General features: G+C 54.8%; 13 protein-coding genes across 13 annotated transcripts; 8 read left to right on the top strand and 5 right to left on the bottom strand.

Annotated features, from left to right (window-relative positions):
• Window positions 1-66: 66 nt before the first annotated feature.
• CHGG_10011 (uncharacterized protein) lies at window positions 67-1,265 on the bottom strand (the record flags this gene model as incomplete). The annotated part of the gene is made up of 2 exons (XM_001227937.1): window positions 67-174; window positions 360-1,265. 2 exons carry the CDS (start codon window positions 1,263-1,265, stop codon window positions 67-69), a joined length of 1,014 nt encoding a protein of 337 aa, XP_001227938.1.
• A 459-nt stretch (window positions 1,266-1,724) lies between these two features.
• Window positions 1,725-2,721, bottom strand: CHGG_10010 (uncharacterized protein; the record flags this gene model as incomplete). The annotated part of the gene is made up of 4 exons (XM_001227936.1): window positions 1,725-2,125; window positions 2,238-2,251; window positions 2,366-2,395; window positions 2,558-2,721. The coding sequence occupies 4 exons, from the start codon at window positions 2,719-2,721 to the stop codon at window positions 1,725-1,727; spliced, it is 609 nt and encodes a 202-aa protein (XP_001227937.1).
• Window positions 2,722-6,117: 3,396 nt separating this feature from the next.
• CHGG_10009 (uncharacterized protein) lies at window positions 6,118-7,152 on the bottom strand (the record flags this gene model as incomplete). Its single annotated transcript, XM_001227935.1, has 1 exon — window positions 6,118-7,152. The coding sequence occupies one exon, from the start codon at window positions 7,150-7,152 to the stop codon at window positions 6,118-6,120; it is 1,035 nt and encodes a 344-aa protein (XP_001227936.1).
• A 603-nt stretch (window positions 7,153-7,755) lies between these two features.
• On the bottom strand, window positions 7,756-8,808 carry CHGG_10008 (uncharacterized protein; the record flags this gene model as incomplete). Its single annotated transcript, XM_001227934.1, has 3 exons — window positions 7,756-7,966; window positions 8,024-8,636; window positions 8,727-8,808. 3 exons carry the CDS (start codon window positions 8,806-8,808, stop codon window positions 7,756-7,758), a joined length of 906 nt encoding a protein of 301 aa, XP_001227935.1.
• Window positions 8,809-11,840: 3,032 nt separating this feature from the next.
• CHGG_10007 (uncharacterized protein) lies at window positions 11,841-12,730 on the top strand (the record flags this gene model as incomplete). Its single annotated transcript, XM_001227933.1, has 2 exons — window positions 11,841-12,582; window positions 12,636-12,730. 2 exons carry the CDS (start codon window positions 11,841-11,843, stop codon window positions 12,728-12,730), a joined length of 837 nt encoding a protein of 278 aa, XP_001227934.1.
• Window positions 12,731-13,395: 665 nt separating this feature from the next.
• Window positions 13,396-13,848, top strand: CHGG_10006 (uncharacterized protein; the record flags this gene model as incomplete). Its single annotated transcript, XM_001227932.1, has 1 exon — window positions 13,396-13,848. The coding sequence occupies one exon, from the start codon at window positions 13,396-13,398 to the stop codon at window positions 13,846-13,848; it is 453 nt and encodes a 150-aa protein (XP_001227933.1).
• Window positions 13,849-15,010: 1,162 nt separating this feature from the next.
• Window positions 15,011-15,754, top strand: CHGG_10005 (uncharacterized protein; the record flags this gene model as incomplete). Its single annotated transcript, XM_001227931.1, has 1 exon — window positions 15,011-15,754. The coding sequence occupies one exon, from the start codon at window positions 15,011-15,013 to the stop codon at window positions 15,752-15,754; it is 744 nt and encodes a 247-aa protein (XP_001227932.1).
• Window positions 15,755-16,697: 943 nt separating this feature from the next.
• Window positions 16,698-18,274, top strand: CHGG_10004 (uncharacterized protein; the record flags this gene model as incomplete). The annotated part of the gene is made up of 2 exons (XM_001227930.1): window positions 16,698-16,722; window positions 17,463-18,274. 2 exons carry the CDS (start codon window positions 16,698-16,700, stop codon window positions 18,272-18,274), a joined length of 837 nt encoding a protein of 278 aa, XP_001227931.1.
• Window positions 18,275-18,536: 262 nt separating this feature from the next.
• Window positions 18,537-20,552, bottom strand: CHGG_10003 (uncharacterized protein; the record flags this gene model as incomplete). Its single annotated transcript, XM_001227929.1, has 3 exons — window positions 18,537-19,504; window positions 19,567-19,958; window positions 20,011-20,552. 3 exons carry the CDS (start codon window positions 20,550-20,552, stop codon window positions 18,537-18,539), a joined length of 1,902 nt encoding a protein of 633 aa, XP_001227930.1.
• Window positions 20,553-21,084: 532 nt separating this feature from the next.
• On the top strand, window positions 21,085-21,442 carry CHGG_10002 (uncharacterized protein; the record flags this gene model as incomplete). Its single annotated transcript, XM_001227928.1, has 2 exons — window positions 21,085-21,177; window positions 21,395-21,442. 2 exons carry the CDS (start codon window positions 21,085-21,087, stop codon window positions 21,440-21,442), a joined length of 141 nt encoding a protein of 46 aa, XP_001227929.1.
• A 900-nt stretch (window positions 21,443-22,342) lies between these two features.
• CHGG_10001 (uncharacterized protein) lies at window positions 22,343-23,089 on the top strand (the record flags this gene model as incomplete). Its single annotated transcript, XM_001227927.1, has 1 exon — window positions 22,343-23,089. The coding sequence occupies one exon, from the start codon at window positions 22,343-22,345 to the stop codon at window positions 23,087-23,089; it is 747 nt and encodes a 248-aa protein (XP_001227928.1).
• Window positions 23,090-23,655: 566 nt separating this feature from the next.
• On the top strand, window positions 23,656-24,851 carry CHGG_10000 (uncharacterized protein; the record flags this gene model as incomplete). Its single annotated transcript, XM_001227926.1, has 3 exons — window positions 23,656-24,249; window positions 24,586-24,678; window positions 24,801-24,851. The coding sequence occupies 3 exons, from the start codon at window positions 23,656-23,658 to the stop codon at window positions 24,849-24,851; spliced, it is 738 nt and encodes a 245-aa protein (XP_001227927.1).
• A 992-nt stretch (window positions 24,852-25,843) lies between these two features.
• On the top strand, window positions 25,844-27,799 carry CHGG_09999 (uncharacterized protein; the record flags this gene model as incomplete). Its single annotated transcript, XM_001227925.1, has 7 exons — window positions 25,844-25,846; window positions 25,911-25,975; window positions 26,044-26,275; window positions 26,357-26,728; window positions 26,794-27,028; window positions 27,090-27,272; window positions 27,339-27,799. The coding sequence occupies 7 exons, from the start codon at window positions 25,844-25,846 to the stop codon at window positions 27,797-27,799; spliced, it is 1,551 nt and encodes a 516-aa protein (XP_001227926.1).
• Between the last annotated feature and the right edge of the window lie 159 nt (window positions 27,800-27,958).

Raw genomic sequence — 27,958 nt, 5'->3', positions numbered from 1 at the left:
GCATGCAAGAATGCAGAGCTCTCATTACCCTCGCGTACTTTGGCGATGGGTGTAAGGTATGCCTCGTCATTCCAGCCGTCGCCCTGAAGTTTCCGCACATATGCCTGCGCGACCTTGAGCCACATCGCCTTCTCCGCCTTGCTCGCGCCCTGACCCTCCCAGACCCAGATAGTCCTGCCGACGTCGTCCAGCACAAACACATCATCACCATCCAAGTCGGCCCGCGAAATCCCTCCACCCTCCTTCACCAACCCAAACTGCAACTGCCCCGACTCATCACTCAACCTAAACAACCTCCTCGCCCTCGCCCCCTCCCCACCCGCCGACGACCCGGGCCTTGACCCGGCCACGGCACCCACCATCGGCCGCGGCGCCTTCAACACGCCAAACCCATCCTCCTCCCCACCCCCCAACATGGTCACCACCAACCGCGACCGCGACTCCGCCTGCGACACCACCTCCACATCCACCCGCTTGGCCAGCTTCATCTCATGCACTACCTGCGCCGCCTTGGCCTTCTCCATCGGCGAGCACCGCCCGCCCTGCCATACCCAGATCTTCCCACCCTTCCCCTTCTCCAACACAAACACATCCCCCTCATCCAGACTCCGCCAATCCGCCTCCACCTCGCACACCACCACCGCATCCCTACTCCCCACCGCACACGGATTCTTGAACACGCGCAATAGCGTGACCACCTCGTCCTGCTTGTCGGCCGCGGCCGCGTCGGGGTCGCCAACATGCCGGAAGCCCGAGGCGACGCCGCCGCGCCGGAAAGTCAGGCGCGGGAAGAGGGCGAGAAAGGACGCGGAGGGCTGGGCCTGCAGCTCGCGGTGCTGGGTCGCGGCGCCGTGCAGGAAGGCGTCGAGCTCGACCGTCTTGTAGGCGGCGGTGCCGGCTTCGTCTTGCGAGGTGTGGGCGCCGAGGAGGAAGTGGATGGCGTGGGTTAGTTTGGGGGGCGTGGGGGCGTCGGCGGAGGAGGAGAAGAGGTTAAATTGTTTGGGTTGTTTGGAGTGCAGGATGATGTAGCTGTCGCCGTCGTAGAATTGGCCGTGCGAGGATGGCGGCACGGGCACCACGGCGAAGTTCTCGATGCGCCAGACGAAGAGCCCCGGCGTGAGCCCTACCTGCCCGTCGTTCCAGTCCGGTTCGGCCGAGGCCGAGGCGTGCTTGAATTTGTGGTCAAGGTCGGATCCGATTAGTTCGACGTTGCGGTCTTTGATGTCGTATTCCTTGAGGTGGACGAGGCCGGCGTGGGGTGCCATTGTGCTTCGGAGGGGGGGTATGGTATTGTTGGTGGTTGGCGAATTGATGTAAGATTGAGTGTAAATTAAAGAGGGTTCAAGTTGAAGAAGGTTTGAGTGAGTGATAGAGTTGAAAGTGAATAAGTTCAGGGGTTCAACAAGTTGAGTGCTGGTGGAATGTTGGTTGACCCCTCATACTTGGCTGATCACTTGTTTCAGACATCCACTGTGCGCCGCTTTCGGGAACGTGGCAAAGGTCGGTATTATTAGAGCTGGCTTGAAACCAACCTAACCCACGTGGTGTGTGGCACCTCACCCACCCACTTTCTGTTCAAGGAAAAAGCGGGCTCCAAAGGGCAAAGAATTAACTCGGATATAAAAACTAAATAAGCGGGCAGAAACCACGTTAAAGAAAGGTAAATCTAACAAAATGAGCTTCAGGCTCCTGTACAAGTTTCGCAAAAGAATGGAAGGCCAGACTCAGGGCACCGAAACGTTGCGCGAGTTGGAGCGGCGGGAGGTCCGGGTTCGCGTGACGGGCGAGGCCGGCGAGGTGCAGGTAATGAGAGGTAGTGGCTGGCCTTGATGGTTATGACGGGATTGTTGCTCTTGGGGTGAGTCGTGGCCCTTCTCCTCGATATCGACTTTGACCTCGTCTGTCCGTAGGGTTCCATCCCTTGAGCCCAAGGTTTCTAACGCGATGGAGGTTGCGGTTGGGCTACCCCCGGTGCTCCAGATCTTTGCTTGTCGTCCATATGGCGCCGACGAGGGGTAAGCGAAGTCGCGAGGCAACCCAGATCCGCTGCGGGTCCCCGTCAACCCTCGCTCAAATGCCGCTTGTGCGGGCTTTTCGATGATGTGGCGGAGAACAGGGATGGATGCTGCCATGATGATAGCAACGGGTTCGGCAAAAGTCCAGATGACCAGGGCAACAGTGTCATCTTAAGCTGTTAGTATGTTTTCTCAACCTTTCATGTACTGTGCCTGACTTACGTGTGACATCCCGCCTGAAGTTTTCAGTCCATCTGAGCTATTTTGACGATGGCTATCACGCCCGAGCTCCACAGGAAGCTAGCCTTAAATCCCAGCGGTAGAGCAACATGCTGCGGGAGAGCACTTACACAATGCCAAAGCTCATAGCCACCCATAGGCTAATCTTTTGCGTCGTCTGCTGGTGCAAGTGCCAAATAAAGGGCTAAGGGATGATGGCAAAGGCGAAGTCCGTCGCCGCTGACCACACTGGTAAAATGCTAAGACAAGGGATCTGGTCTATGGTGACCGGGAATCACTCACCCGCTCCGAAGATCGCAAACCTGCAGATGCCGGTTGCTTCAATGCAGATCTGTACCAGCCGATCCTGCCAATTAACCATCCCCAGGAAGATGGCGAAACCCCAGATGATGAGGTTGGCCGATACTGCCAGCCCCCAGGCGACCATCCTCTGCCAGCGCACATTGAGCACCTTGAGCAGCATCATGGCGTTGCCGTTTTGGCTACTGCACCGGCACTGACAGCGAAGAACTCGGAAACGGCGATCAGCTTGTCGGCCTCGGTGGGGTTGGATTTCAGGTCGGCAAGGTGTTGGCCATAGCCATGGCGGGTGGCGACCATGATCGAGATGAGCGACGTGAGGAGGAAGACCTGGCCACTTTTTGGTCAGCCAAGTACACCACACTCATGCCTGCGTAGAAGTCTCGTAGGGTTTATAAGGATGGTGGGTGAACTGCAGTTTGTTGATACGTACCCACGACACGATCACGGTGTAGTCGTCGCTCTCGATCGGTCAACCCCGTCGGCGCTTGACAAAGATTCGTAGTGCTATAGTCGCCATAGAGAGTAGCGTGAGAGCCCAGGGGCCACCCAAGGTGTGCAACCGCCGTCATCGCTATCTGTGGTGTGGTTATCGATTTGTCATGGTTTGGTCGGCGACGTTTGGCGAACGTAGCGGCTTGCGGAGAGTTGGGCTGGACACAAAGGTTCTGCAGGTTGTGGTTCGAAAGGAGATGTCTCTGCAGTCAACAAAACCTCCACCTTGAAAGCCGACTGGTGAGGGGCTAGAGTTCGACAAAAACGCAAGATATGGTGTCGTGATCTGAACTTCACAGCGCGGCTTCATGGACTACTGTAGGGAATACCAGGTATCGCGATAACGTTAGAAACACAGGGCAAATCCCTTCTCTCTGGAGGGACGTGCTACATTGGTGGTTCGGTTGGATCATGTTCTTCTATCTAGAAATGAGGAGGGGGGGCAGATTTTGAAGCCGGGGTTGTCGTCCCCGAGGTCCAGGACCAGTGACGACTGCCCCAGTGGTGGATCCCCCCCTGCCCTCCGTCACGTCCCCCTGTGAGGACGTAACTCTGGCGTAGATATTCCGACAACTACACCACAACTCACACTACTAACCACAAAGCCGCAGGATTCAGTGCCATTATTTATGAGCTAGAATAATAGCAATCTCACAATGATCCCCTTGTGCAGAATACCCTCCTCAATGAGAGGCGGGGCGCCGAGACCTCCAACATGGCACACGCCAGTCACCAGAGTTTGCAAGTGTGAATTTCAGGGTTAAGGAATTAAGTTTCCAATTCTCGGCTTTCAAAGATTCTGCTGTCAACTAAGAAAAGAAACAGGGGTATACCCATCGAATCGTTAACTGATGCGAGCATTTCGGCCTGTGGTTCCAGTCAAACAAGCAACACAAAGCTTGTTGCTTGCTTGCAGTGATCCTCCGGCAACGAATTGCGGAACTGAGAGCCAATTTAGTAAACAGGGAAAGACTTGAGTCTTTAGCAAATATATTGATGTCGTTGATGACGATGAAAGTACCTCAACGTTGGACAGCAGTGGCTTGGCCACTAAATCAAGGGTTGGCAGATTGCATAGAAGACCTGTCGCGGGAGGCTTCAATTGCTAACCCGCTTCAGCGTACCTAATACTCTCTCAAGATCCATCTTCTTTATTTAGATCGTTGTATCTATTTAGATACTGCCCATTGCGTATGCCATCGGCCTTGATTGCATGTGCGGCCGGCCTCGAGGTTGTCTCTACGAAACGGCACCTGAGCGCCAAACACCTTCCTCAGCTAATAGCCCCCATTTTCTTTTTGGAAATATCAACCGCACGGAATCCGCCGATATGGGATGCTAGTGACGAGCCCAATTCTTTTGCCGAAGCCGGCCGTGTTGGCCTGCCCCCATCACCTTCCGGCTCCAACGAGTGGCTGCGCCTTTTTGGACTGGAGCTAGTGTGGACATTCCCAACGATATCACGCATAATCTGGGCGGTTCGGGTTTTGGTTGGTGGCAGGCGCCGGTCCGTTGGTTCTGCTTCACACCACTTGCCATACACACGGGGACGGACCCGAGCCTGTGGTTCGTCCTTCCGCTTTGGGTCAATGTTCTGGCCTTTCGGCGACTTGACTCACCCTCAAAATGCAGGCGGCAAGAACGAGGCGAGGCAGCCCGGCGTGGACGTTGTCCTCGGTGTGCCTTGCCAGCCGCCCACATGGTGTAACGCTGGGCCAACAACACTTCGGTCAAGTCACAAGCGCTGGAGGCTGTGTCACCTCTGTGTGTGAGCATATTTGCAGGTATGTAAAGGCCACAAGACTGCGAGAATGACGAGCCTCATATCCCTCCAGATTCCAGAACGACACAAGCAACAACCAACGCGAAGCATAACCCATTTCACGCAATTCTGTGGCTGCAGATTTCCCACCACTACACCCAGAATTCGCCGCCATGCTACTATCTTTTTTGCTCCGTGCCTTTCTTTGGCAGCCCCTGTACTTCGTCGCTCTTGTATTCGGCAGCGGCCGTTCTGGATACAACTCAGAAAACCAGACAGACAACGCGCTGGAGAGCAGATCCGGGAGCTTGGCCGGCGGGCGGCAACCAAACTGAATTGCACTGAGCGTGTGATCCACGACCATGCCTCGACAAACCTCATCTATTCAGCCGATGATGGAGCAGGTCCATTTGATTGGTACCACGCGTGGAGTACTGTTTTGAGACTCGGAGGACACAGGAGAGGGATGAAGACGGTTAGCAGACTGGCATGGGAGACATCCATCTTCGGCTTCATGGCGACCATATGTTTCTTAGACGGTATCGGGCCATTTGCCAGGGATAGATTGGTTGCATCGGTGAAGGACTTGTGTGGCGGACGCGGTTATGTCGTGTGGGGTCTGGTCGTTAGCTTTCATGTACACGGGAATCATGATTTATCATTGATGCTGTTTTCACCGCTAACGCTAATTATGTTCCTAATAATGTTTGGCTAGCTATTTGTGCCCAGTGAACCCCCTCCTCTCAAGCCGTTCGAAAGGGGGGAATATGGATCCGAATCCTATTCTCCCAAGCTGTTATCATCCCTTGGCCGTCTTCCCAGCCCCGCTTGAGTGGCACCCTTTTCACCAAAAAATACGACTTGAACGGTCATGTCATCCAAAAGTACGCGTGAGAAGGGAGGTTTGTAGGCGAGCTGGGTCGCTACCAGGCCGTGGTGGTTGCCGCCGAGGGAATTTCGCGTCAGGTGTACGGCAGCGTTGTCGTCCTTGAAAGTCGCCCTCTCCTCAAAAAATCTTGGACTCGCAACCTTCAGACCATTAAGCTGACGGAAGTCGACTGTCTCGTATGCCGGCTCTGGCTTGTTGTTTCTTACGCGTTGCGAGTCCAAGTCCCACCATTTCCCTACCAAATTGACGGCTTGTTGCGAAGTTAATCGACTCCACAATCCATCACTTGCCATGATGAGAAAGGAGGGTTGGCTGGTGTCGACTTTTGTCGAGGTTACGACCGGCTCGGCAGTAAGGTATGGCGGTGTTAGGACCTCATATCGCGGCGACATGGGCGGCAGGCAGCGGAATCTCCACTAGAGATCCTGATGCAATTCGTCGGACAATTTCCAGCGGCTGTCCCTAAAGGTGCGAGAGAGTCCGATACCTAGAATGCGCCCATCCTTCATCGACACGACGTCCTTCTCGCCGGGATGCTCCCTCTGCAGCCGCGCAAACTCCTCAGGATTGTGGGCGGTCTGGTCCAGCGATAACGGCACAGCCTCCCAACTCCCATCGGGCCGCTTCCGCCCCAGAACCGCCCTCGAATTACCGGTGCACGCCACGTGCAAGGTGCTCGTGAGGGGATCGTACATGGAGAGCAACGCGCACGAACCGGCATAACCAGGCATGAGCCCGGCCAACTTGTCCGGCAATGGCGTCTTGCTCTCGATAGCCTCCGAGACCTTTTTCATGAGGGCGTCGTCGAGGCGCACGAAAGCGCGTATGATGGCGTCCTGCACCGCGCCGTCGGTTGCTGCGGACCCTTCGCCCAGGTCAGGTTTGGCTTGGGCCAGACTGTGCCGCATAAACGGCAGGAGCTGCTTCTCGAGCAGGTCGGCCGTTTGCCAACCCACGTGCCCGTCAAAGATGGCCCATGCGGCCCAGTGACCACCGTCGTTGCGCGGAGAGGGCAGTTCGCCGTGGACGAAGCGGTCCTCGCAGGGGCTGCTGGAAGCGAGTTGTGAGCCGTCGTATCTGTTGATCCCGGGGATGTGAGTGACTGGGATAGAATAGGCCCCGTTGGAGAGGATGTGCGAGACGCCTTCTTTCGATGGGCCGAGTGCTGGGGCTAGTTGGTCAGTGGGCGCGTCGGTGAAGCACGGCATCCCTTTCGTCTGGTGCTTCTGCTTGAGGCTGCTCGTTAACCACCAAATACCGCCTCCGCCCGCCGCAGCGGCCAGCGCCGTGTACCCCGCTGCCTTGCCATTCTCGCGCGAGGAGTTCGAAGATGATCCGTTCGTAGAATAAAGGCGATATGTCTTGGCTGGGATTTGGAGCAGGCGGATCAGTGTGACTTTGTGGATATTGAGCCGCCGTTGGGCCGTCTTGCATGGCCGCAGCAACCACATGGTTAATTGAATGAGGCTCTGAAGAGGACCATGAGATCAAATCGTATCGCGTGGTGAGGTGATGACCGCCCTGTGCAACATGTCACGGAGAGGCCACCCTGTGCTTTGCTCGGTCCGATTTTCTGGAAACGGCGTCGGGGTGGTAACTGCCAACACCTCTCTTCTCCCCTCCCCTCTGCCCTTCCCGGCGGCTTTTTTTGTGCCTGAGTTGTTCCGCTCTTGCCAACATTGAACCTAAAGGTAAAACGAAGGTAGGTAGGTACCAATTTCTGGTGGTAAAGGTTGTCTGGAAAAACCAATTTATTCTCTTTATAAGTTTCCCATATTTTTGCTAGCTGTTTTTATGACTCGTTCCACTGATACATAATAGACGGGTTACTGCCCCAATACCCCTTGCTAGCCGCGCACTCGACATCAACCTGCTGGTGCTATCATTGAATCTCTCAAATCGGCGGCGCTAATCTGGCGAAGAGCGCACCTTCCGGAGAATCATTTGCCAGATGCGAACCCCTGCCACTTGACCGTGTCACTCCTTTCACCCTTGACCACCGAACCCCCCCCCCCCTGGCCCCCGGCAACAACCCCGTTTCGAGTTGTGACAGTTTATTCTTCATCTCCAATGCGGATTCTGCCGTCAGCAGCTGGGCCTTGCGACCAGTAGCCTCCAATGTCAATATTGGATTCTGCGATGGCGCGGTGGCTCACAAGCAGCCAGAGGCCGAAAATGGGCTTCGCAAGAACATCGAGCACGGCATAGATGATAACCTCAGTATCAACGTTCGTCTTGCGAGCTAGGGCCGCAATTCCCCAGACACTGTAGAAACCATTAGCAACCTCGGCTTTCTTTCGGGGACACGATGCAGGAACTCACATCGGATATGCCGCCCATAAAGCCAACGAGTAGATGGTAAGTGACGCCCACAGTTTGGAGACGCGGGCGCCCTTGACCTGGACAGTGCGCGTGCCGTGCAGGCCGACATGCCACACGACAAACAAGTAGCCCAGACACGAAATCACAAACCAACCCCACTTCTGGGCGGTACCCTCCGCGCCGTAGGCAGCAAACAAGCCCGCCAACACCATCACCACATTCGCCACCAGCGCCATGAGGGTATGGGCGCCATCCACACCCGCCAACAGACACAAGTTCAGCAGCAACAGCGGGGTGGTCAGCGCCCAGTCCACATAGCGGGCCCAGTAGATCTGGCGGCACTGGTCGTGGAAGGTGTCGGGGATGCCGTGGCCGTGGCGGTCGCGGACGGGATGGCAGCTCAGCGACGAGGCGTGGCCCGCGGCCATGCCGAAGTAGGCCAGCGCCGACACGAGCGTCAGCAGCGTCGTCGTGACGTGGAACACGCGCTTGGCCACGGGCACGTTCCACGACAGCAGCGCAAACACCGCCGAGAAGAGCGTCATGCCCGCGAAGAGCACCCAGAGCGTGCGCTGGCCCGTCTCGGTCGAGAGTTGGAAGTGTGTGGGGTCGGCTGTGTTGGATCGGATGGGCGGGTTGGTTGGTTGGTTAATTTGTTTTGTGAAGGCAGAAGTTGGGGAAGGGCCGGAGGGCTATGACGTACGGATGACCGTGGGGATAGGTCCCGGTTTTGCAGTGGTTGCTGCCGGGTACAGCATCTCAGCGACTTGATCAGGGGCAATCATCTTGGACGGGTACGTTGGTGAGTTGTTTCGGTAAGTTGTTGTCGACCTCACTGAATTGACGAATAAGGATAAAAGAAGTAGAAAATTTGGGAGAAACCACCACGGACGAAGAGCATCATATAATGATGCGGAGACCCAGAACTAAAATTTGCCATCTGATGGTCACCGGGTGCCATCTTGCGCAAGCTCCAAGCTTGCTATGTCAGAGCGACGTCATACATTTTCCGTGTGCAACCTTTAGTCTCTTCCCGGCCATGATTGACCCCCGCCTTGGGCCCAAAGGTTTGTATCATGGTTCAGACCACGGTTTAGTACGTTGCAGGCAGCATCGAAGCATTCCGATTCGACGGCCGAACACCAAGGTTTGGCACGTTCAACTTTCCATCCAATTGCCGAGATTCGCATAGTGGTGCGGATGGTTGGTGACCATGGAGTGGCGGGGAAAGCCGCTCACAACCGAACACCCCCTGTACTTCGTGTTAATGCGGTTTTGGGGTTGGCTAACCACATGTTACAATACCCCCTCCTGATTTAGCAATACTTTGGTGTCTCTCGGTAAAGGAAGGTTAGTGGGCTCAGCTTTGACTTGGACTTCGTAAGGAGTTGTTATGCATACATATAAGATATCAACATCATTCCGTTACTGACATTGCATGTACATGCATGCACTGGGACGAGACGACTTGGGGAAGGTAGCAAGACCGAGAAACTCGATAAGATTGCCACGACTTTCTCGCATGATCCCCAAGTGTGGCAATAACTCTCACTTCACGCCAGTTCCCGCCTGTCGATCCGCCGCTATCCTCCGTGCTACCACCCTTCTCTCAGGCCCACGCCTCTCTCACCAACTGCGATTTACCGGAGTAAAGTGCGCGACACCACAGGCCGCCAGTTCCCCGCAGTCATGTATATAATTGCTCGTCTCTTTGGGGGAGGATTTGTCACCCATGCCCTCAAAACGATATAGAATACGGCTGTGTTTACCCATGCCGAGACAAATAGACCATTGAACTTGACGAACTTCATCTATGAACGAGCTCCACCACATCTCCCGGTCACTTGACAGTGGTTACTACCAGCAACGGCTCGCTCTGAGGTGGCCTGGCCCCCCAGCGAGCCTGAAGATATCTTTGTGATGATGTTGCAAGCGGGGCGCTGATAAACCGAGACTCTTTTGGATAACCCGAAAACAAAACTGGGAATGCCCGGTAACGAGCAGCACTGGGCGCAAGCGGCCTTGCAGACAGAGCAGAGCGACACCCGGTAGATACGACGGGCGTGGGCAGGGGACCTCGTAGTGTATTTGAGTTGTGGTTGATATGGAGGCGCAACATAGAGCCACACATGTTTGACTTAGGTAGGATTAGAGGTTGCCTGCTAGCGGACGAAAGCCTACCTAGGTACCTACCTACTTAGATAAGGAGAGAAAACACACCACTCTTATGTGTGGCATCAACCAAAATACATCATACTCGAGCAGGCAGCCACTAGGTGATGTCAGTTGAGGGCACCCCGTGAGCAAAAGAAAGCCGAACTTCAAATGCAGCGAGGCTGTGGCTACCTGGAGGAATGAGAAGAACGCCATTCGGAAACCTGAAGGCTAATTCTTATTCGACTCGGGTTCTTTTCTTTAATATTTTGGCTGTACTCTTTTTACCCCGTCCTCCTCTTTGGACTCCTTTACTCCTTTCTCGTTTCTTCACTTCTTGTCCTGTTTTCAAGTCGACTTTTGTTGGTCAGAGGGTGGAGGGTCGTGGCGTTGCACACATCAGAATTCCTGTCTAGGTAGCCTCAGTACATGCACCCAGGTACCTGGTTACCTACTAGGTACGCTTCTAGCAACTTGTTCTTTCGAGGTTGCCCTTGGAGGCTCTCTTTAATACCCCACAGTACCCCCAACCGCTTACCTACCTAACGTTACCTAACCATCACCTTTTCACTTGTTACCACTTCCTGACTCGTATACTCATCTTTGTTGCCCTCCTGCGGATATCACCGCGCGATGTCTCTCGCCAACCGACTCGCGGCCCTAGGCTCAGTCGTTAAAAGCATCTGCGCCATCTCAGGCATCCCGGGCGTGTCGTTTGGTGTACTCCACAACAATGAAGTCATTCACACCGCCTCCTTTGGCTACGCCAACGTTGAACGCAAGATTCGCTGCAATAGCGACACTACTTTTGTCCTTGGCTCCCTCAGCAAGGCCATTACTGCCGCCTTGCTAGCCTCCCTTTGCGACGATGGCACCATTTCATCCTGGGATAGTCCACTGAAATCGTGGCTCCCAAAATTTCGTCGCGCGGACATATAAGGCAAAATCACACTTGCCGATCTCTTGACGCATCGCACCGGGCTCGCCGCCCTCGACTCGCTCTGGTTGGCGTCCAACGGGGTTCCTTTCTTGCCTAGGTCACAGGCGGTTGAGATCCTGAACGGTGCTCCCGGTGTTTTTCCGTTTCGAAGCCGCTTTATCTACAACAATCTCGCCTACGAGGTACTCGGTCAAGTTGTTGAGAAAGCTTCTGGGACATCGTTTGCCGAGGCTCTACACGACCGACTTCTTGAGCCACTGGGCATGAAGCAAACTGTAGGAAATACCAGGTATCGCGATAACGTTAGAAACACAGGGCAAATCCCTTCTCTCTGGAGGGACGTGCTACATTGGTGGTTCAGTTGGATCATGTTCTTCTATCTAGAAATGAGGAAGGGGGCAGATTTTGCAGCCGGGGTTTTCGTCCCCGAGGTCCAGGACCAGTGACGACTGCCCCAGAGGTGGATCCCCCCCTGCCCTCCGTCACGTCCCCCTGTGAGGACGTAACTCTGGCGTAGATATCCCGACACAAACATACTACGCAGGAGAGAGCAGAGGCAATGAAGCAAAGGCGTATGCGTCTCTGGCCAATGCCTCGATCGTGTAAATTCCGACACCCCTCTCGGGAGAGGACGTCCTAATGGGGTCGGCTGGGGGGATTCGAAGTTCGGTCAATGACCTCTTGGTTCTCTACAAAGCATTTTTGAAGGCTGCCAAGGACTAGATGACGAGTGAAGCGACATCTGAATCGCTCACCCAAACCGGGCGCCCTTTCCAAAATGTGCTTCAGCTCTGGAAGGGCCGTATACCACTGCCGTCCTTCTCCCTTGGAGAGCACTCTTACGGGTTTGGCTGGGCGGGGGCACAGCTGCCCGGTATCTTGGCTCCAGGTGATAACGGTCCCGACGACCTCAATCCCATGGTTGGCATTGGCGCACCGCCGAAGCTGGCAGTGTACCACGGAGGAGATATTGCCGGATTCAGCACCTACAACGCTTTGTTCCCGGCATCTGGAAGCGCGGTTGTGGTTCTCACCAACTCCCTTTTACGGAACAACGGGGTCCGCTGGATTGGGGAGCTTCTGATTGAGGCCCTCTTCAACAACTCACACAACGCTCAAGATTACCAAGTTGTGGCCAAGAAAGCAGCTGAGAGTGCGGTTCAGCGATTCCAGGATACCAGCAAGAGCCTCGCGGCCGGCAGAACTGTGGAGCAACCGAATCGCCCTCTAAATGCTTACATCGGAGACTATCACAACCTGGGCGGCAACTTTTTTATTCAAGTCCGCTTTAACGAGAAAAGGGATGGCCTACTGATTGCGTACATGGGTCGCGAGGCAGACACCTTCGAGCTCGTTCCATACCAGGCTGATAGCTTCTACTGGACCTTGACGTACGACGATACTGTCAAGCTTGGGCGGGAAGTGGTATATCCCGAGGAATACTACATTGTGAAGTTTGGGTTAGGTCTGAGGAAATTTAAGAGGGAATAACAAGCTTGTGGTGAAAACATGATCCAGCCATTGAAGAGCCTGGGGAAATGTTCAAGAAGGCGGGTGGGTCCGCTGTAGTGGAGATGTGGGAGGACTTGGAAGTTAACTTGGTACCTACCTAAGTAGGTATGTTCATATTCGTTTTTGATGCCGCCCAAAGTAGGCACCGTGATTAGAGATCGGTGGGAAAGGAGTTGGTTGAACCAGAGTTATCCAATTAATCCGAGCAATATTACCTGTTGTCTCGTTCTGGTCGTTGTTGTGGTTTAAGGGTTAGGGTTAAGGGCGGGGTGCCGCGCGCTCGCGGGGCAGCAACGTCCACATGATCTGACCAATACCCTAGATATGATTGGATAACAACCAGGAGGTCCGCTTGTGAACGGCCTGGACTGCCCCGCAATGCCCCGCAGTGCACACATGCTTCCGCCGATCATCCTTGCGATTGGCTTGCACGCTCGAAGCTTGGCCGCAATACCCCACTACGTCATCGCCTTCCAGGGTAGCCGCTGGGGCCCAACACTGCCTCGTACCAGGGCTGACCAGGGAGAGGCCAACAAAGGATGAACAGGCAGCTTGCCTGTTGTTCTTAACGCCAGGCAACCGGCCGTTCCTGTGACCACCTTCTTTGACACCCGAACCTCCCAATTTCATCGTCCAAAATACTCAGTTCTCCGAGCAACCCACGCTCCCAAGTCAAGTCTGCTGCTAAGCTCGACGCAAACCGACCTCACAAGTACCTGATCCACGAACGAAACCCAACCACTACTCTCCACTTCCCACAACCACAATGGCCTCCGCCCAAGCCAACTGCCCCGTCGTCGGCACGACCAACACGACCCTCCCACCGTCGCACCCCGACGTCGACCTCTCGCAGCCAGGCCAAGTCTGCCCCGTCGTCGGCGCCACGACCGACCACCACGCGAACCTGCACCGGCACCCGCAGGTGCCGATCCCGGAGGACCGCTCCGCCGGCGATGCCTCCGCCTGCCCCGCGCTCACGGGCCGCCTCGTCAACGAGGACAAGAGCAAGGCCATGGACGACGACGTGTGCCCCGTGGTGGGCACTGCCACCACTGTGCTCCCGCCCGACCACCCCGCCACCGAGGGCCGCGAGGACGACGCCGTCTGCCCCGTGACCAAGGCTAAGGTCGGGCATCATAAGGGGAAGCTCCACGGGCATCCGGCCGTTGATGGTGCCGCCGAGGGGGCGGTTTGCCCAGTTGCTGGCGTCAGGGCCTAGGAGGTGGGGTTTGGGATGTTTTTTTGGGGATATGATAGGAGCATGATCAACAATAGTATGCGAGTCTGTTGTGTTTATGGATATCCATTCATATATACATTTGGTTTTCCTGCATCTCATATCACTAGCAATAGCGAGTTCGGATTCATCAAGGGTGGTGCAAATTTTGCTTTGTTCGCAGCTTTGGGAGAACTTCTTGTGCAAGTTCTCGCTGATGGTTCGTTATCTTATCGTCTCTCCCGCCGCTGTTGGTGTGGGGTTACATTTTCCTTCCCCACAACTTGTGCGATCTCGAATCCTGTGCCCGCCCAATCTGTGCCTCTGGTTTGCATTTGTCCTTCGTCTTTGACACTTGACAGCGACGCTGGTGGAAACCGACAAGACCTAAATTCCCATCGCCAAACAAAACTCTTGTCCGAGTTGGGGTTGAGATTCGACACAGTTTTGCGAACCTACCATCGCGACAAACATCTTCTCACCTTCCACAACGCCAAGATAATTACTGGCTGAACCGAAGAAGATGGATGATCGCAGACGGGATCTCGACCGACGACCCCGGCAAGACCAAGATCGCTCTTTTACAGCCCCAGTATCACGGCCAACAAGGCCACCAAGGCGACCCTAATCCGTTTCAGCAGCCCAGCTCCGGGTAACCACTGTAATTCAGTGGTACTCGTGCCACATGCAAAGGATGACATTGCCGTTGAAACCGTCAGAGAAGTGCGCGTTGGTGATTTAGCGGCACCTGATTCGACCGCCGCCTCTGGCGCCGCATGGTCTGCAAAAGGCGTCCCAAACCAGCGGGTGACCCTAAATTTAGCGCCGAAACACGTTTTGGGAGGTTGCGAGGCTCCGGCCAATGAAGCCGACCCAGGTCCGGTGACCGGGGTGTCTTACACGAATCATTAAAACAGAAGCCACCGGTCAGGTCGCCGTGCAAGATGACCTTGTGGTCTGCCAGCGCGGTTGACCCGTTCTCAAACTCAGTCAGTCGGCTTCCGTTCTCTTCGTCACACCTTGTTTTTTCGTGTGCAAGCGCTGGCTTCGCTGTTTTTTTGCCATTTCTCCCGGAGTCGACATCTTCGAGCGCATCTCGGTCCCCATCAAACTTGAGAATTAGTTGTGAAAGAAAAAAGAAGAAACAGTCCCAAACGCCGCCAAAATGCCTTCCTTCACAAGCAGGCACTATACACCGGATCGGTTCCGCTCCCTCTCCAAACCGGAGGACGACCTGATGGAGGATGTCCATCAGACCGCACCGGGAACCAAATACTCCTCCTCCGGGTCCCTCACCCTCGGCCCCTCCGACGGCTCCCTCCTCGATTACTTCGACCTACCGTCCCCGCCCAGCACCCCTCATCGGCCGACCCACCACAACAACAACAACCTCAGCTACACCTCCCTCAACAGCTTCCCCAGCCCCGCCACCAGCCCCGGCCTCGCCGCCCGCTCCCCGGCCACCCTCAGCCGCAGCAGCAGCACCAGCTCCAGCCGCAACACCACCCCGACCTCCAGCCCGCCCACCTCCACCCTGCCCCGCTGGCCCTCCGCCGCCCAACGTATTCACCGTTTACCCACCCGCCCCCGCTCCCGGAGCACCTCCTCCGCCTCCTCCGCGGGCTCCACTTCCACTTCCTCGTCGCTGTCGCTGTCGGCTACGCCTCCCGCGCTGGGCGACATCGACATGGGCGGCATGGGCGGCGGCGTGATGCAGCCGCCGCCGATGATCCGCTCCGCGCGCCGCACCCCCTATTACCCGCCGAATGCGTCGCGCAATGCGGACCGCGCGAGGGTGTATATGAATCGGGGCCCGCATTATGTGCCGAATTGGACGCCGTTGAGTAGTCTGCCGAGGCATGTGCAGCTGCAGATTGAGGAGAGGATGACCAGGTTTACGGCGATGTGAAGGGTGGGTGTTGTTGGGGGGAGGGGGTGCTTAGTGCGGCGTTGGTGGGTTGGTTTCAATAGATGGGATGTTAGAAGTGGGCGGTGGATTTGCTTTCTTTTTTTGGGATGGGTTTGGGGGTTCTCTAGATGTATTTGAGATCGGCCCGGAGCACGGAGTTGGGATATGCGCTACCAAGCGCGGTGGGACTCATTGTGGGATTGGCGTATCGTGATTAATGGGACACATCTTGCCTTTGATTATGATCATGCATCGGCTGGCGGAAACCTTGCATGGTGATGAGAATCAACAGCCCCAAATGGGTATATCATGACAATTCGTAAGTAATACGTATAACGCCGTTCATGAAAAACAACCCAAAATGCAATATCATATCCCTCACCCAATGCCCTCGCCGCTTCCAAAGTGCCGCCCACTCCACCCCCCAACGTCTAAGATCTCATCACTTCGTCGATGCTGTGGGGCGCTAGGGGCGCCTGGGACGAGTAGGAGAGGTTCGACATCATTCGGTAAGGGGCATTTCCTTTGGGCATCGCCTTGGGCGAGATATCTTCGGGCCGCCCAAACTGCTTTGCTTTGCCGCGGGTAACGGGACGCACCTCATCGTCGTCGACCCACTTGATCTCTCGGAACTTTTGTTTCCTGAGCCTGGTCCGGATAGATAACCGGAGAAGTGCACGCTGGAGCCACATGTCGACGGGTGGGTTGGATTGCTAGTGGGAGAAGTGGGAACTTTGCAAACCGGTGGATGTTGGTTGAGATGCCACAGTATTGAATCGTGGGGTGGTGAAAAGAGAGTTTTGATAGATGTGAGTACCACGAAAACGGAAATCCCAGCAGCGACCACCTCAACGGTCCCACATCGATAAAGGCAGCGATAAATTTTGGGACATTAAAAGTTCAGTTCCTGTCACAACTCAGAAAGATCGATGGGCCTGAAACAATGGCCCAGGTTCTGCCTCGGCTTGGTGGGAGACTGTGTGAATAAGGGACCCCAAATGGAAAAGGACTCGACCTGTCTCAGATCTCTGATGCGTTGAGCGAGAAGCTTCCGCTAATGACAAAAGCCCACATAAGCCATATGTCATTAGCTCGCTGACAAGCCTTGTGATTAGTCGCCAACATTTTGGGGTCCAAACTATCCAGCTTCTTTTTCCCCCTTTTGATCACCGGAGAGCTTCGGAACAGAGTGGGTCCCAACTCCGTTCTGTGCCGTAGAAAAATGGGGTACTCGGGCCGGGCCCGGCCCCGGCCATCATCCGGTCTAGCCGCGACCGGTTTCTGAAACAGGCAAACGAGAGGTTTCAAACGCAAAAAGCTCCAAGACTCCTCGTTATCCGGCCGTAATGGAAAGCCACCAACCTATTTCCCAACAACAAGCCCCCCTAAGCCTCCCCTCCTTGGCTACCCCAGGTTGCGCCCAAGTCCCACCCAGGGGAATGGCCTCACCCGAAACAATAACAGACAACAACATATGGGCCTCCGCATGGGACCTACAATCCCCTTGTTTGGAACTGCGGTCCCGAGCAAGCCGTGTTTTGCCGCTCTGACACACGGCCCGGGATGACTATAAGGCTTGTACGTACCCATCCTCCTCGCAAACCGTCAATCACTTCTTTCACGCTTTGCCTCCTGTCGTCTCTAAACGACGATCCTAGCAGATCCGATAATCCCAAGGAGGTATCCGAGGTAAACAAACATCGTACAGACACCACCAATAACCAAGCCATGAACCGTTCCCGTTATGTCCCCAACCCGGTCTACTCCGTCAACCCCTACCAACAGCAACAGCAACAGCAACAACAATATGGCGCCCTCCCCCAACAAGCCCAGCTACAAGGCATGATGCCTGGCCAAGCCATGCCCATGCACCCCTCCGCATACGGCAGCCCCCCACCCGGCGTCGGCCACTCCCCCATGCAGACCTCCATGTCCCCCAACACCACATGGGCAGCCAACTTCGCCAACGGCCCCATCATCGAGGACCTATGTGCTCCACCCCCACCCATGGGCATGCACGCATCACCACCCATGAACGGCATGCACCCGCGCATGACCATGGGCCCCATGCACCCAGGCGGCATGCCCCAGATCCAGAACGTCTACGGGCTGCGCCAGCCCACGCCGCACCCCTTCGCACCACAGGGAATGCACCCCGGCCAGGGCCAGCCGACGACCATGCAGGGTATGCCGTCGGCGCGCGTCATGGGCACGTACCCGCCGTATACGGGCCAACAGCATGGGATTGGCATTGTGTACCCGCGCCCGATGGATCCGAATGCCATGATGGTGCGGCCGAGGCTGGAGACGGCGTTTGCGAACCCGGTGCCGACGGGGCCCGGAGGGAATGCGGGGTTGGGGATGGGCCAGGTGGCGTCGCCGAATATGGGGGAGAGTCCGGGTGGTGATGGGATGCAGCCGCTGACGCCGGTGGAGGAGGCGTTGAGGGGGTTTTCTGAGCCCGGATTTGGGGGATCTGGGGGATTTGGGGCGTCAATGATGGGGAGGGATGTCGGGTAATGGGGTAGATTGGCAGCCTGGGGTATGAACGGGCCACGATCAGCATTTCATTATGTTAGGCGTTCTGGGAATGGGCATTGCATAGCATCCGATAGCGAAAATCATGGTTTGTTTTGTGGCTTCGAGTGTCCAGGTGAGACCACCCTGACAGTGAAGAGGCCAAGCAGGTACTGCCATGATGATGATCCAGTGAATGAGGTGTGATGATGTAGAAGTCACGGCTTGAGTTGGCCCAACTCGACAACCCCCGCCCCATCTGGGCTTACACCCGTTTCCCAACCCGACACAGCCGCCCATTCTGCCCCATCGGATACCCATCCTCCGTCACCACCTCCCACTCCTCACTCCCCACGGTAGTACTCGCCCAAAACACCCCCCACGGATCCCACCGCCTCTTGACCTCCAACAACCGCGCATACTTCTCGCCATAGAACCTCGCCTGCCACTCGGGCTCCGCCGGATCCCCCTCATTCATATACGCCCCCACCCCGGGCATCAGCGCCTGCCACCGCGCCACATACGCCTGCACCCTCGCATCCGCCGCGCGCGCCTGCGCCGCGCTCAGCCCCACGGGCACCACCTCCATGAAGATGGCGTGCAGCGCCGTCTTGCGCCACGCCGGGTTGACCGCGCTGTCGGCGCCCGGCCACCCGGCAATCTCCGTCGTGGGCGAGTACCCGATGCCGTGGAAGTCGTAGCCGCCCTCCTCGACGCCCGCGCGGATCGCGGCGAACACGGCGTCCCATGCGGTGTCGTTCCGCCAGATGTGGGCGGGGAACAGCCGCGAGCGGTAGCGAGTATTGACGGGGAAGTCGCCGGCGCCGGTGCGCTGGCCGTTGCCGGCGTAGAGGGAGGAGGTGATGGTTGTGGGGAGGGCGACGGGGATGTTGTGGCGCGCGGAGAGCTCGGTGTAGAGGGGCTGTAGGAGGGCGCGGTAGGCGGGCGCGGTGATGTTGGGAATGAGCTGCGACGAGGTGAAGCGGAAAGAGGAGTTGCCCTGCGGGTAGATGTAGCTGAAGCAGTAGCCGCCTGCGGCGATAACGTGGGTGCAGTAGCGGTAGGCGAGGGACACGCCGTCCCAGAAAGAGGTGAGGTCCGCGAGGGCGTTTGGGTCTGTGGGTGGGGTGGTGTTGTTGAGGGAGGGGTTGACGGCAAAGGCGAGGCTGGCGCTGGTCATGCTGATGGGTGGGTAAGCCTTGAGAACGACCGAGGTGATGACGCCAAAGGTGCCTGTTTGTGTTAGTGTTGTTTGTGTATTTGGGATCCCACCTTTTTGTTAGGCCAGGACTTACTCGGTCCACCTCCCCTAAGTGCCCACCATAGATCCTTGTTCTTGTGGGGGTCCACGGTCAGGAATTTGCCATCGGGCGTCACAATGTTGATTGACAACACTTGATCGGCTCCTAGGCCGTACTTCGAGGTCAAGGACCCGTGACCGGCGACGGAAACCCATCCTCCCACAGAACCGACAGTGCCTCCGCCAGGAGAAACGACCGAAATGTTGTATGCTGCCATGTGGTTGAAATGCTCCCAACTCTCTACTCCAGCCCCGACGCGAACTGCCATGCCAGAATAGGGGCCTATGGTGTATTCAGGGATGAATTCGAAGTCCTTCAGGTTGTGCACCCAGATGCTTAACGATCCCGCTCCCATGGACCGACCACCAAAGTCGTGCCCGGTATTCCTGTTGTTATGTTAAACAATGGGTAGAGCATAAAAAAGGGCAGGTTGTTTACTTGATGACTAGGCGGACATTTTTGTTTCTGGCAAAGTTGACCGCCGCCTGGATGTGCTTCACAGTTGTGGCGTTGACCACGTATTCCGGAAACCCCCCCCGAGTACAGGTGCCTTGAGCGTCCAGAACCAAAGGGCATGTGCTTCCTTGAGGCCATTGCGTGAGAGTTGAGAGCGGTTCCTCGATCCAGAAGTGCGTCCTCCTAGACTGATCCAAAAGCCACCGGCACGTGGTCTCATTGTAATAGTCTCCTTGGTAACAAGCGGATGCTGCAGGGAAAGGTCGGAGCAGGGCACCGCCAAGGGAGCTGTTCAACTGCTTCCACTCCAAGTCGCTAGGCCAGTCGTGATTCCCAGGCCATGCACGGCAATGACGAGTGGTGCTAGCCCGGTGTGGTGTTGTCTCTCTGTTGCCAAAACCGATCGCGGGGAAACGTCGAGCATCAGCTTGAGTTAGCTCCACAGTCTCGAAAGGGAATGGTTTGCCCAAAGCCGATACTGCCGCCAGTAGTAATACTCCTAGAGATAGCCGAAGAGCAGCCATAGCGATGTTTGGAATTGGATTTATTTTACTACAAATACCTTACGCTTTTAGTGCTCGTCACTCTAGAGTGTAGCCTCCTTTTATCCCCATATGCGGCGGAACCTTCATGTTACTTGTGTGGCTTACGTGCGTCTCCGACGCGGGGTGCGGACAATGGAAGGGATGGTGTGCCCATTCGGTTGGACCCTAGAATAGTTGCAGATGTTACGGTAGGAAAGAATACTGCACTGCGCTGCGGTCCTCTCTCCCCGGACCGCTATCTTTGGGTCCGGAGCCTCCCCAAGAAACCAAGAGGAGAAGCCCCTATATTACCAGTAGCTGAATTGTCTGTGCTGCTGACGGAACGTGACGCATGTAGAGGGATGTGAACTGCTTTCCCAAGCCGTGGTGCGGGGGTTGACATGCACGATGCAGCATGGGGCGGACTTTGGACAGCCTCGGACTACGAGACACGGTTCAGCTGCAGCTTTATTGCTACCCAACGCGGAAGGTGGCCCAGAAGGGACTCCTACCAAATAGATTGATAAGCATCATGCAGCCGGAGAGCATGAGGCTAAGGTTACATTCCCTTGCGTTGGTAACGGGACATTGGCAGATGGGGATTTTCACCGAAGAGCTCGGTGAGGTGTGTGTCACTGGCACGAGAACGAGGGCGAAATGCTTGGCTATCGGCGCCATATATATCTCCGATGTCGTCGAGTATCGCTCGACCCGATGGAAATTGTGAATGCCCGCCCCCCTGGCTGGTTTCCAGGGTTGGTACCTAAGGTGATAGGTACCTTACATGTAGGGAGGTACTAACTTGAGATGGGCCTCCCTAATAACCTTACCCAACAATACAGACTTCGCGGAGTCTCCCGGGCTCTAGATTGGCCGCCGTACATACGTAGAATGTACAATTTCCCCCACATTTGCTCTCCGAGAAGCCATTGAATATGTGCTAATTAGCAGGTTGCTTATGATATGGCCAAGTCCACGTGCCGGGTGGGAGCGCAGGTGACAGGTAAGTAATTAATCGGCGCAACAGTTGAAAAATTCCTGTCGTATTATTGCGTACAGTTCACTATTGCGAGGCATTTAAACAGGTGGTAACTATGTTTCCTCCGACTGTCATGTACACGCAAACTCGTAATGTAATCCGATGCCGCGCCACTTCGCCATCTCGCCCGGGGTATCATTGATTCCACACCTCGCATTCCCGTTTGGGTTTCCAGTATTCCATATCTCACGGCACAAGGACTTGAAAATACGGCAAAGCATAACAGCTGTGGATTCGTGATGGTGGGGCAGTGGAGTCAACCTTACACATTCTTTGTGTTGAAAGCAGGGTTTCAATAGCATTGCCATCGCATGGCCATCTCATTCGGCACCTCGTTAACATTCGACGTATGGTCCCTGTTTCCTTGGACTTGGCTCCGGCCTTTCCCGCAACATCTTCTGCCGGTTTCCTGTCAAAATAGAATCCACCTGATAGAACCCACCTTGCGTTTGCCAACTTAAGTGTCCGACCGCGGCGTGGACATGGCAATGGTAACAGGTTACGAGGTTGAGCGGAAGTTGAGACTCGTCATTAAATTGGATGGGGATGATTATCAGCATTAAACCCATGGCTGGGAGCTCGGGGATGGGGTATAAGAGCCTCTCGACATCCGACGGACAATTCCTGGATTTCCCTCATCATTCAACAACAACACACTCTCATCTTTGACAACACCCACTCTTTGATCGCGACCGCTAGCCCAGGAGGCAGTTCCCAGTCCCACAGCCAACAATCGAACCCATCTCCCAAAATGCCTTCTTTCCAACGCTTTCTCCAGGTTGACGCCGCCAACGCCCCCAATAGGTCCTTCACCACTTTACCTGGCCTCCCATATATTCCATCCGAATCCTCCTACACACAGAAATCAAAATACAAGTCCCTGATGGCTACAGTTTATGGCAAAACCCACTCTCCTGCCGAATTTGCTTCGCTCTACCTTGAGGGCGAAGACTACCTTCGAGCCAGAATCACAATTTCGAAGGCCCACGAAGTTCTCATTTTGGACAACCTCAAGAACACGCGTGCGGGCGATGGAAGATATCTTAAAGTGAAACACTTGATCGCGAACAGCCTGGCCATATCCGGAGTCAGGGCGGACAACATCAACCTCCTCGTCATCCAAAACATCGACAACCGGAACACAAGGGAACTCATCAGACAATACCAGGCACTCGAGGGTTGGGAATCGGGCACATGGCTCTTTGCTTCGGACATCCACAGGGGACAGTTCCTGACCACGGAGCTAGGGAGAACAGCAAATAGCCTGGCTAGGAAGCTCGGAAAACATGTCGGCGGCGTTTATGTCGGAGAGATACTCGGCCAGCCCGCGCTCGCGTTTGGGTTGCAGGGTTCCCGACCGGCAACCCCCGTCACGTACCCTCCGCCGCGCCCTGCTCCCGGCCGTCCGGCTTCGCCACCCCTCGTTCTACGCCAGGCCAATCCCCGCCAGCCTACTCCGATTAAACGGGGAAAGTCTTGTGGCTGTATTATTTGCTGAGTTGGGTCGGCCAGGGTTGTGCTATGACGCAGAAAGGGAACAGTGAGCAGGGGGATGACATTTGAAGAAAGGTGGATAGGTATGGGGAATGGGGAATGAGGAATGGAGTTCTTTGTTACCGGTCACATTGCCAACTTGTACGAGGCTTCCATAGTATGGGATGTGGGGAAATTATAGAGTGCTGCGGGCAGCCATGCATTACATCATCATCATCATACAATCTCCTTGGACTTTGCATGGACAGTGATATCCGTGCTGAACAAGTCGTGAGGGAGCTTCCAAGTGCTTACGCCTTGAAAATGTCAGATTAGGTACGTCCGCCTGAAGACGGCTCGGCGGGAGCATCAATTACACAATATCTAAGAAAGAACACCCACAAAGAAGCTTGTACACTTCAAGTGTTACAGGGACAACTTAGATAGGTAGTGTGAACAGGCATATGACGGACTGGAACCAGAGGTATATGGTGGTAGATCACCCTAGACCAGCCATTAAAAGGTAAAAGCTTTCCCTTCTGAGGAAATTTTCTCACTCCTCATCAAACCTACTTGAAGGGATTCGCAAACATGTTCACCCAATCAAGGATTGCCACGATGAGGAGGCGGAGCATGAAGCTCACGGTGGATAGCATGGTGCCAATATTAAGCCTCCTATCCCTGATAGATTGCTTCATCCCCACACTTGGCCTACCTTACCAATGCTTAATCGTATTCTGCTTGATGTGTTATTCAAACACCTTTAAAGGCATCATTTCAAACTTCACGAAGATTCCCAGCGGGATCCTCAAGTATGTTCTAGGTGAAGCGGCGTTTCTGGCGGTCGCAGGGCTTCTCATCCAACTTGCGGAGGCCTTTGTTGATGGCTACGTGCCTCCAACCCGGGCGCGCCGTGAGCGTATGGATCAAGGCGATCCTGGTATTGTGAGAGGGCTGTGGCGGACTATCATTGCCATCCCATGGATTCCGGTCCGTATCGGCTCTGCCATAGCGGCTACGATTCAGGGGGTCATTGTTCAATCAGCTGTGCTAGCACTAGACGAATGGGACTCCCAAGACTTTGCAGACCGCAACCCTGGCGCAGATGATGCAGAGCCGGCGTGGGATGTCTGCATTCTACAACGTGTCAAGGGCATGTGGGATTGGCTCGCACAAGATGGAAGGGTTGTTCAACTCGTTCTTATCCTGTTTTGCAGGCTTGTACTAGGTGGCCCTTCATGGCTGTACACTGTCGCTTTTCGGTTGTTCTCGCTGATAATGATGGTCTCTCGGTCATCCTTGTTCTCGGCTGGGGCTTGGTCCATCAGTGAGTTGGTTCACTATACCGTTGGCCGACGCCTCCTTGGGCTCGTGCATCTTGATCGCCTCATAATGTTTACCCTGCCACTGGGGGCAAATGTTGTATCTTTGGGCGGTGAGTTGACTCCGTTGGAGCAAGCATACTATATTTTACTCCCATCGTGCTTGTTCTTCGGCGCGTTTACTGTTGCTGCACGACAGACCTTCTTGAAACAAAGGTGGGCGGACATGAAGTCCCGCGATTTGACCCGGCAAATAGAGCCAAACGATGCCCCTGGGGATCTTGGCGATCTCGTAAGTGGCGATGAATTTCTTTGCTATTGTCAGATGTACGAGACCTTCCGCATGTCGTGGCATGTCATGGCCTTGTTGTATAGTTGGGAGCGCGACTTGGGGCTTGGAAACTTGTGGTTCAGCTTGTCCGTAAGGATATCGATGGGGATGATCATACGCTTGACCATTCTTAATTCCCATCTAGTTATCATTTGGGGGGTGGAGAGTATCACCCCAGGTACCTGAATAAGAAGATCGTCTATGATGTCCGGCATTAATTAATATACTGAAAAGTTACAATACATAACTATGTAAGCCTCTTTTCCCTTTCTGTGATTGCATAATCTGTAGCCCCAACACATAATAGACCTTCAACTACGGTGTAATTATTCGTGATTCTAGGATTTCAAGTATTATGACGTTGCTGCGACAAGACAGTGAATGTTCCTGTTGGCTCCGACGCGCCAGAGTAACCCCCAAGGTACCTACCTACATAGACACGATATCATTTTGCGAGCTAGCCGGGCCAAAGAGACAAGAGAGGGCGGCTGTGAGGGAAAGTCAACCGACCTTTGCACAGTAGAAGGAGAATTGGGTATCGTTGAATTTCCACGGTACTTGGTATTTACCTGTCTTAAGTGTCTGACTAAACCGGCAGGTAGCTTTTTCAACAGCCGGGGGGGTAGATATGTGGCGTGGGCCTGGTTTGTGGGATGGACCTGTAGCGCCTGGCCGAGGTACAAATACGTCGTCGCGGACGATCTCGGCGACAGCAGGGATTACTTCCCTGCCATTTACCCTTACTAAGAAACAAAATCTGAAGTGACTTGTGGCTTCGGCATTTATAAGACTCTTGAAGTACGTTGCGAGCGAATTTTGCGGCCGTGTTGTGACGGTGCCACAATGGCATGTTGTCCAAGAGGTTCAGTTCCGATTCGAACCACTCCAGCTCCTCGTGTAACACACCATATAACTTACAGCTCGGCAAATGGCGTCACTTTAACCTACCTATATCTGGTCAATCATTGTGAGACGTTGGGCACCACGCCGATGGGTTGGGCATTAAGGCTATCCGGACAACATTGCTGCCAGTGCCTGGCGTCAAGGCAAGTTCCTACCATCATTCCCTCATGAGATCCAAAGCTAAAGGAGCACCAGTCGTGATCATCAAGAAATTTAAGCAATCATGGTAAGTGATCTCACGAATCCACTCCACATTCAGCTTGCCTGGCCCCCCCCCATTATTCGCCTAGACGCCCAATCTGTCCAACTCCAATACGCTCATCGCCATTTCGAACCCCGTCAGCCCGACAGTCGAGTAAGTACCTAGTACCAATTCCCCTATCATTTCTGACTCCTTTTTTGGCTGATATCTTTGCGTTTAAGCATCATTGCTGTGCATGGAATCAACCTTTGGGGCAATGAGACACATGCGGAGAATACATGGACGCACGACGAAACTGGGGTGAACTGGCTACGGACCCTGCTGCCCGAAAGGCTTCCTGAAGCAAGGGTCCTGGCTTTTCAGTACAACGCGAACGTTATGTTTGGCAGCTCAACGGCTGGCGTCCGAGAGCAAGCAATTAACCTGCTGGGGTGTCTCAAGGCGGTTCGCAAGGTCCGTTTCCCAACCTGAAGCGGCTGGCTACCTACTCTTAAGACTACAAGTTGTTTCTAACCATCTGCCGGCCTGCTCTAGGAAAACGAATCGAGGCCCATCATCTTCATCGCCCATACCATGGGTGGGATTATTGTCAAGGAAGCTTTGGTCACCGCGTGGCAAGAACATCGCGCAAACCCCATGATTGGGGTTTCTACATATCACATCTTCTTCCTTGCTGTGCCGCACAAAGGCTCCGACCACGCTTCGTGGGGGCAAATTGTCGCTGACATCTATCGAACCATGACCATTCAACCGAACAATTCCTTACTGGAGCGTTTGAAGCGGGCACCAAGCGACAATGAGGACCTCAATGCCAGATTTAAACGTCTTCACGAAGCGTACAAGTTCTACAGCTGCGTTGAGAGTTTGCCGTACCAGGGACTGCCAGGACTGCCAGGATTGGGTATCGTACGTCCGTTTCTTTGTTCAACCCGTGGTGTTTGGTGCAAATGCCGATAGTTGACATTGTATAGATTGTCCAGAAGGACTCCGCCACCCTTGGGTTGTCGGCGAGCAAAGAGACAGTTCGGACTGCGAATCGTGACCATAGAGGCATTTGCAAATTTTCTGGTGCCGACGATCCAGAGTGGACGTTTCTATCGGCGCAGATCGTCCAAGCAGCGCAAGGAGCAGCCACTAGATGCCACCCCACGCCGACCATGCACTATCGCCAAGCTATGTTCGATGACCTGGAACTCCAGGATGCAGGTACGTCACTCTGTAAGTTGAAGGCGTCTGATAGCTCTTATGCTAACTAGGCATTCAAAAGACGAACAAATTCCTTCCCTCCATGAAGCAAGCGATGAAGCTCGACGGACCCTTGACCGGGGAGATGACCTCTTTGGCAAGCTTAAGAGAAAAAGACGTGGAGAGATTGCTCAGGCCGGACAAGAGCTTTTCTCGCTCGCCTCTCTTTTGCTAATGACTCTCGCCCCGATCTTCAGCTTCCTCAGTATGTTTAGCTTGGACTCACCGTTTCAAATGATGATTGTTCGGGCAACTATCGCCCCTCTCCCAGCAAAAGAGGAGGCTCTGGATGGTGCTCGCAAGGCTCTAGAAGCCGAAGACAAGATCATGGAAGTCGAGGCATGGGCGATCGACCGGCTTAACGAGCACCAGCGTGAAATGCTCCGGGCCGGTAATATGCTCCAGCGCGCTATTAGCTCTCAGAGCCACAGACAACCCGAGGAAACAAGTGACTGGAAATTGGATGTCAGCAGGCTGCAGAGCAAGCTCGTGAAGGAAATGGAGGCCACCATGGCTGAGATTCACGGTTCTCACCAAAGGCACAACAGAGCGAAGGCTGAGAAAGAAGGGATGGAAGTAGCACTTGCGGAGATTGCCAACAAGGACCACACAGAATTCTGGCTTGCAACGGCTGAAAGATTAGGGAGGCTAAGGCCACACAACAGGAAGCCCCGGAAGATGCTAGTGGTGGATGGTGCCCCAATGGCTGTACAATCCTGTAACATGTGGTAAATCAAGTACGAATTGTTTGGAGTGCGATGTCAAGAATAGCGGGGCTTATTACCCATGCCGTGTAGTTGCCTAGATATTAAAGCAAATAAACATAGCCGTAGGCTATTGCTGTATAACATCCAGCTGAAGCCATGATCATAGCTGGAACGCAAGCGTCTC

Source organism: Chaetomium globosum, genomic scaffold (assembly GCF_000143365.1).
Source record: "Chaetomium globosum CBS 148.51 scaffold_7 genomic scaffold, whole genome shotgun sequence".
Lineage (NCBI taxonomy): Eukaryota > Fungi > Ascomycota > Sordariomycetes > Sordariales > Chaetomiaceae > Chaetomium > Chaetomium globosum.
This window is presented reverse-complemented; position numbering and strand designations above follow the sequence as displayed.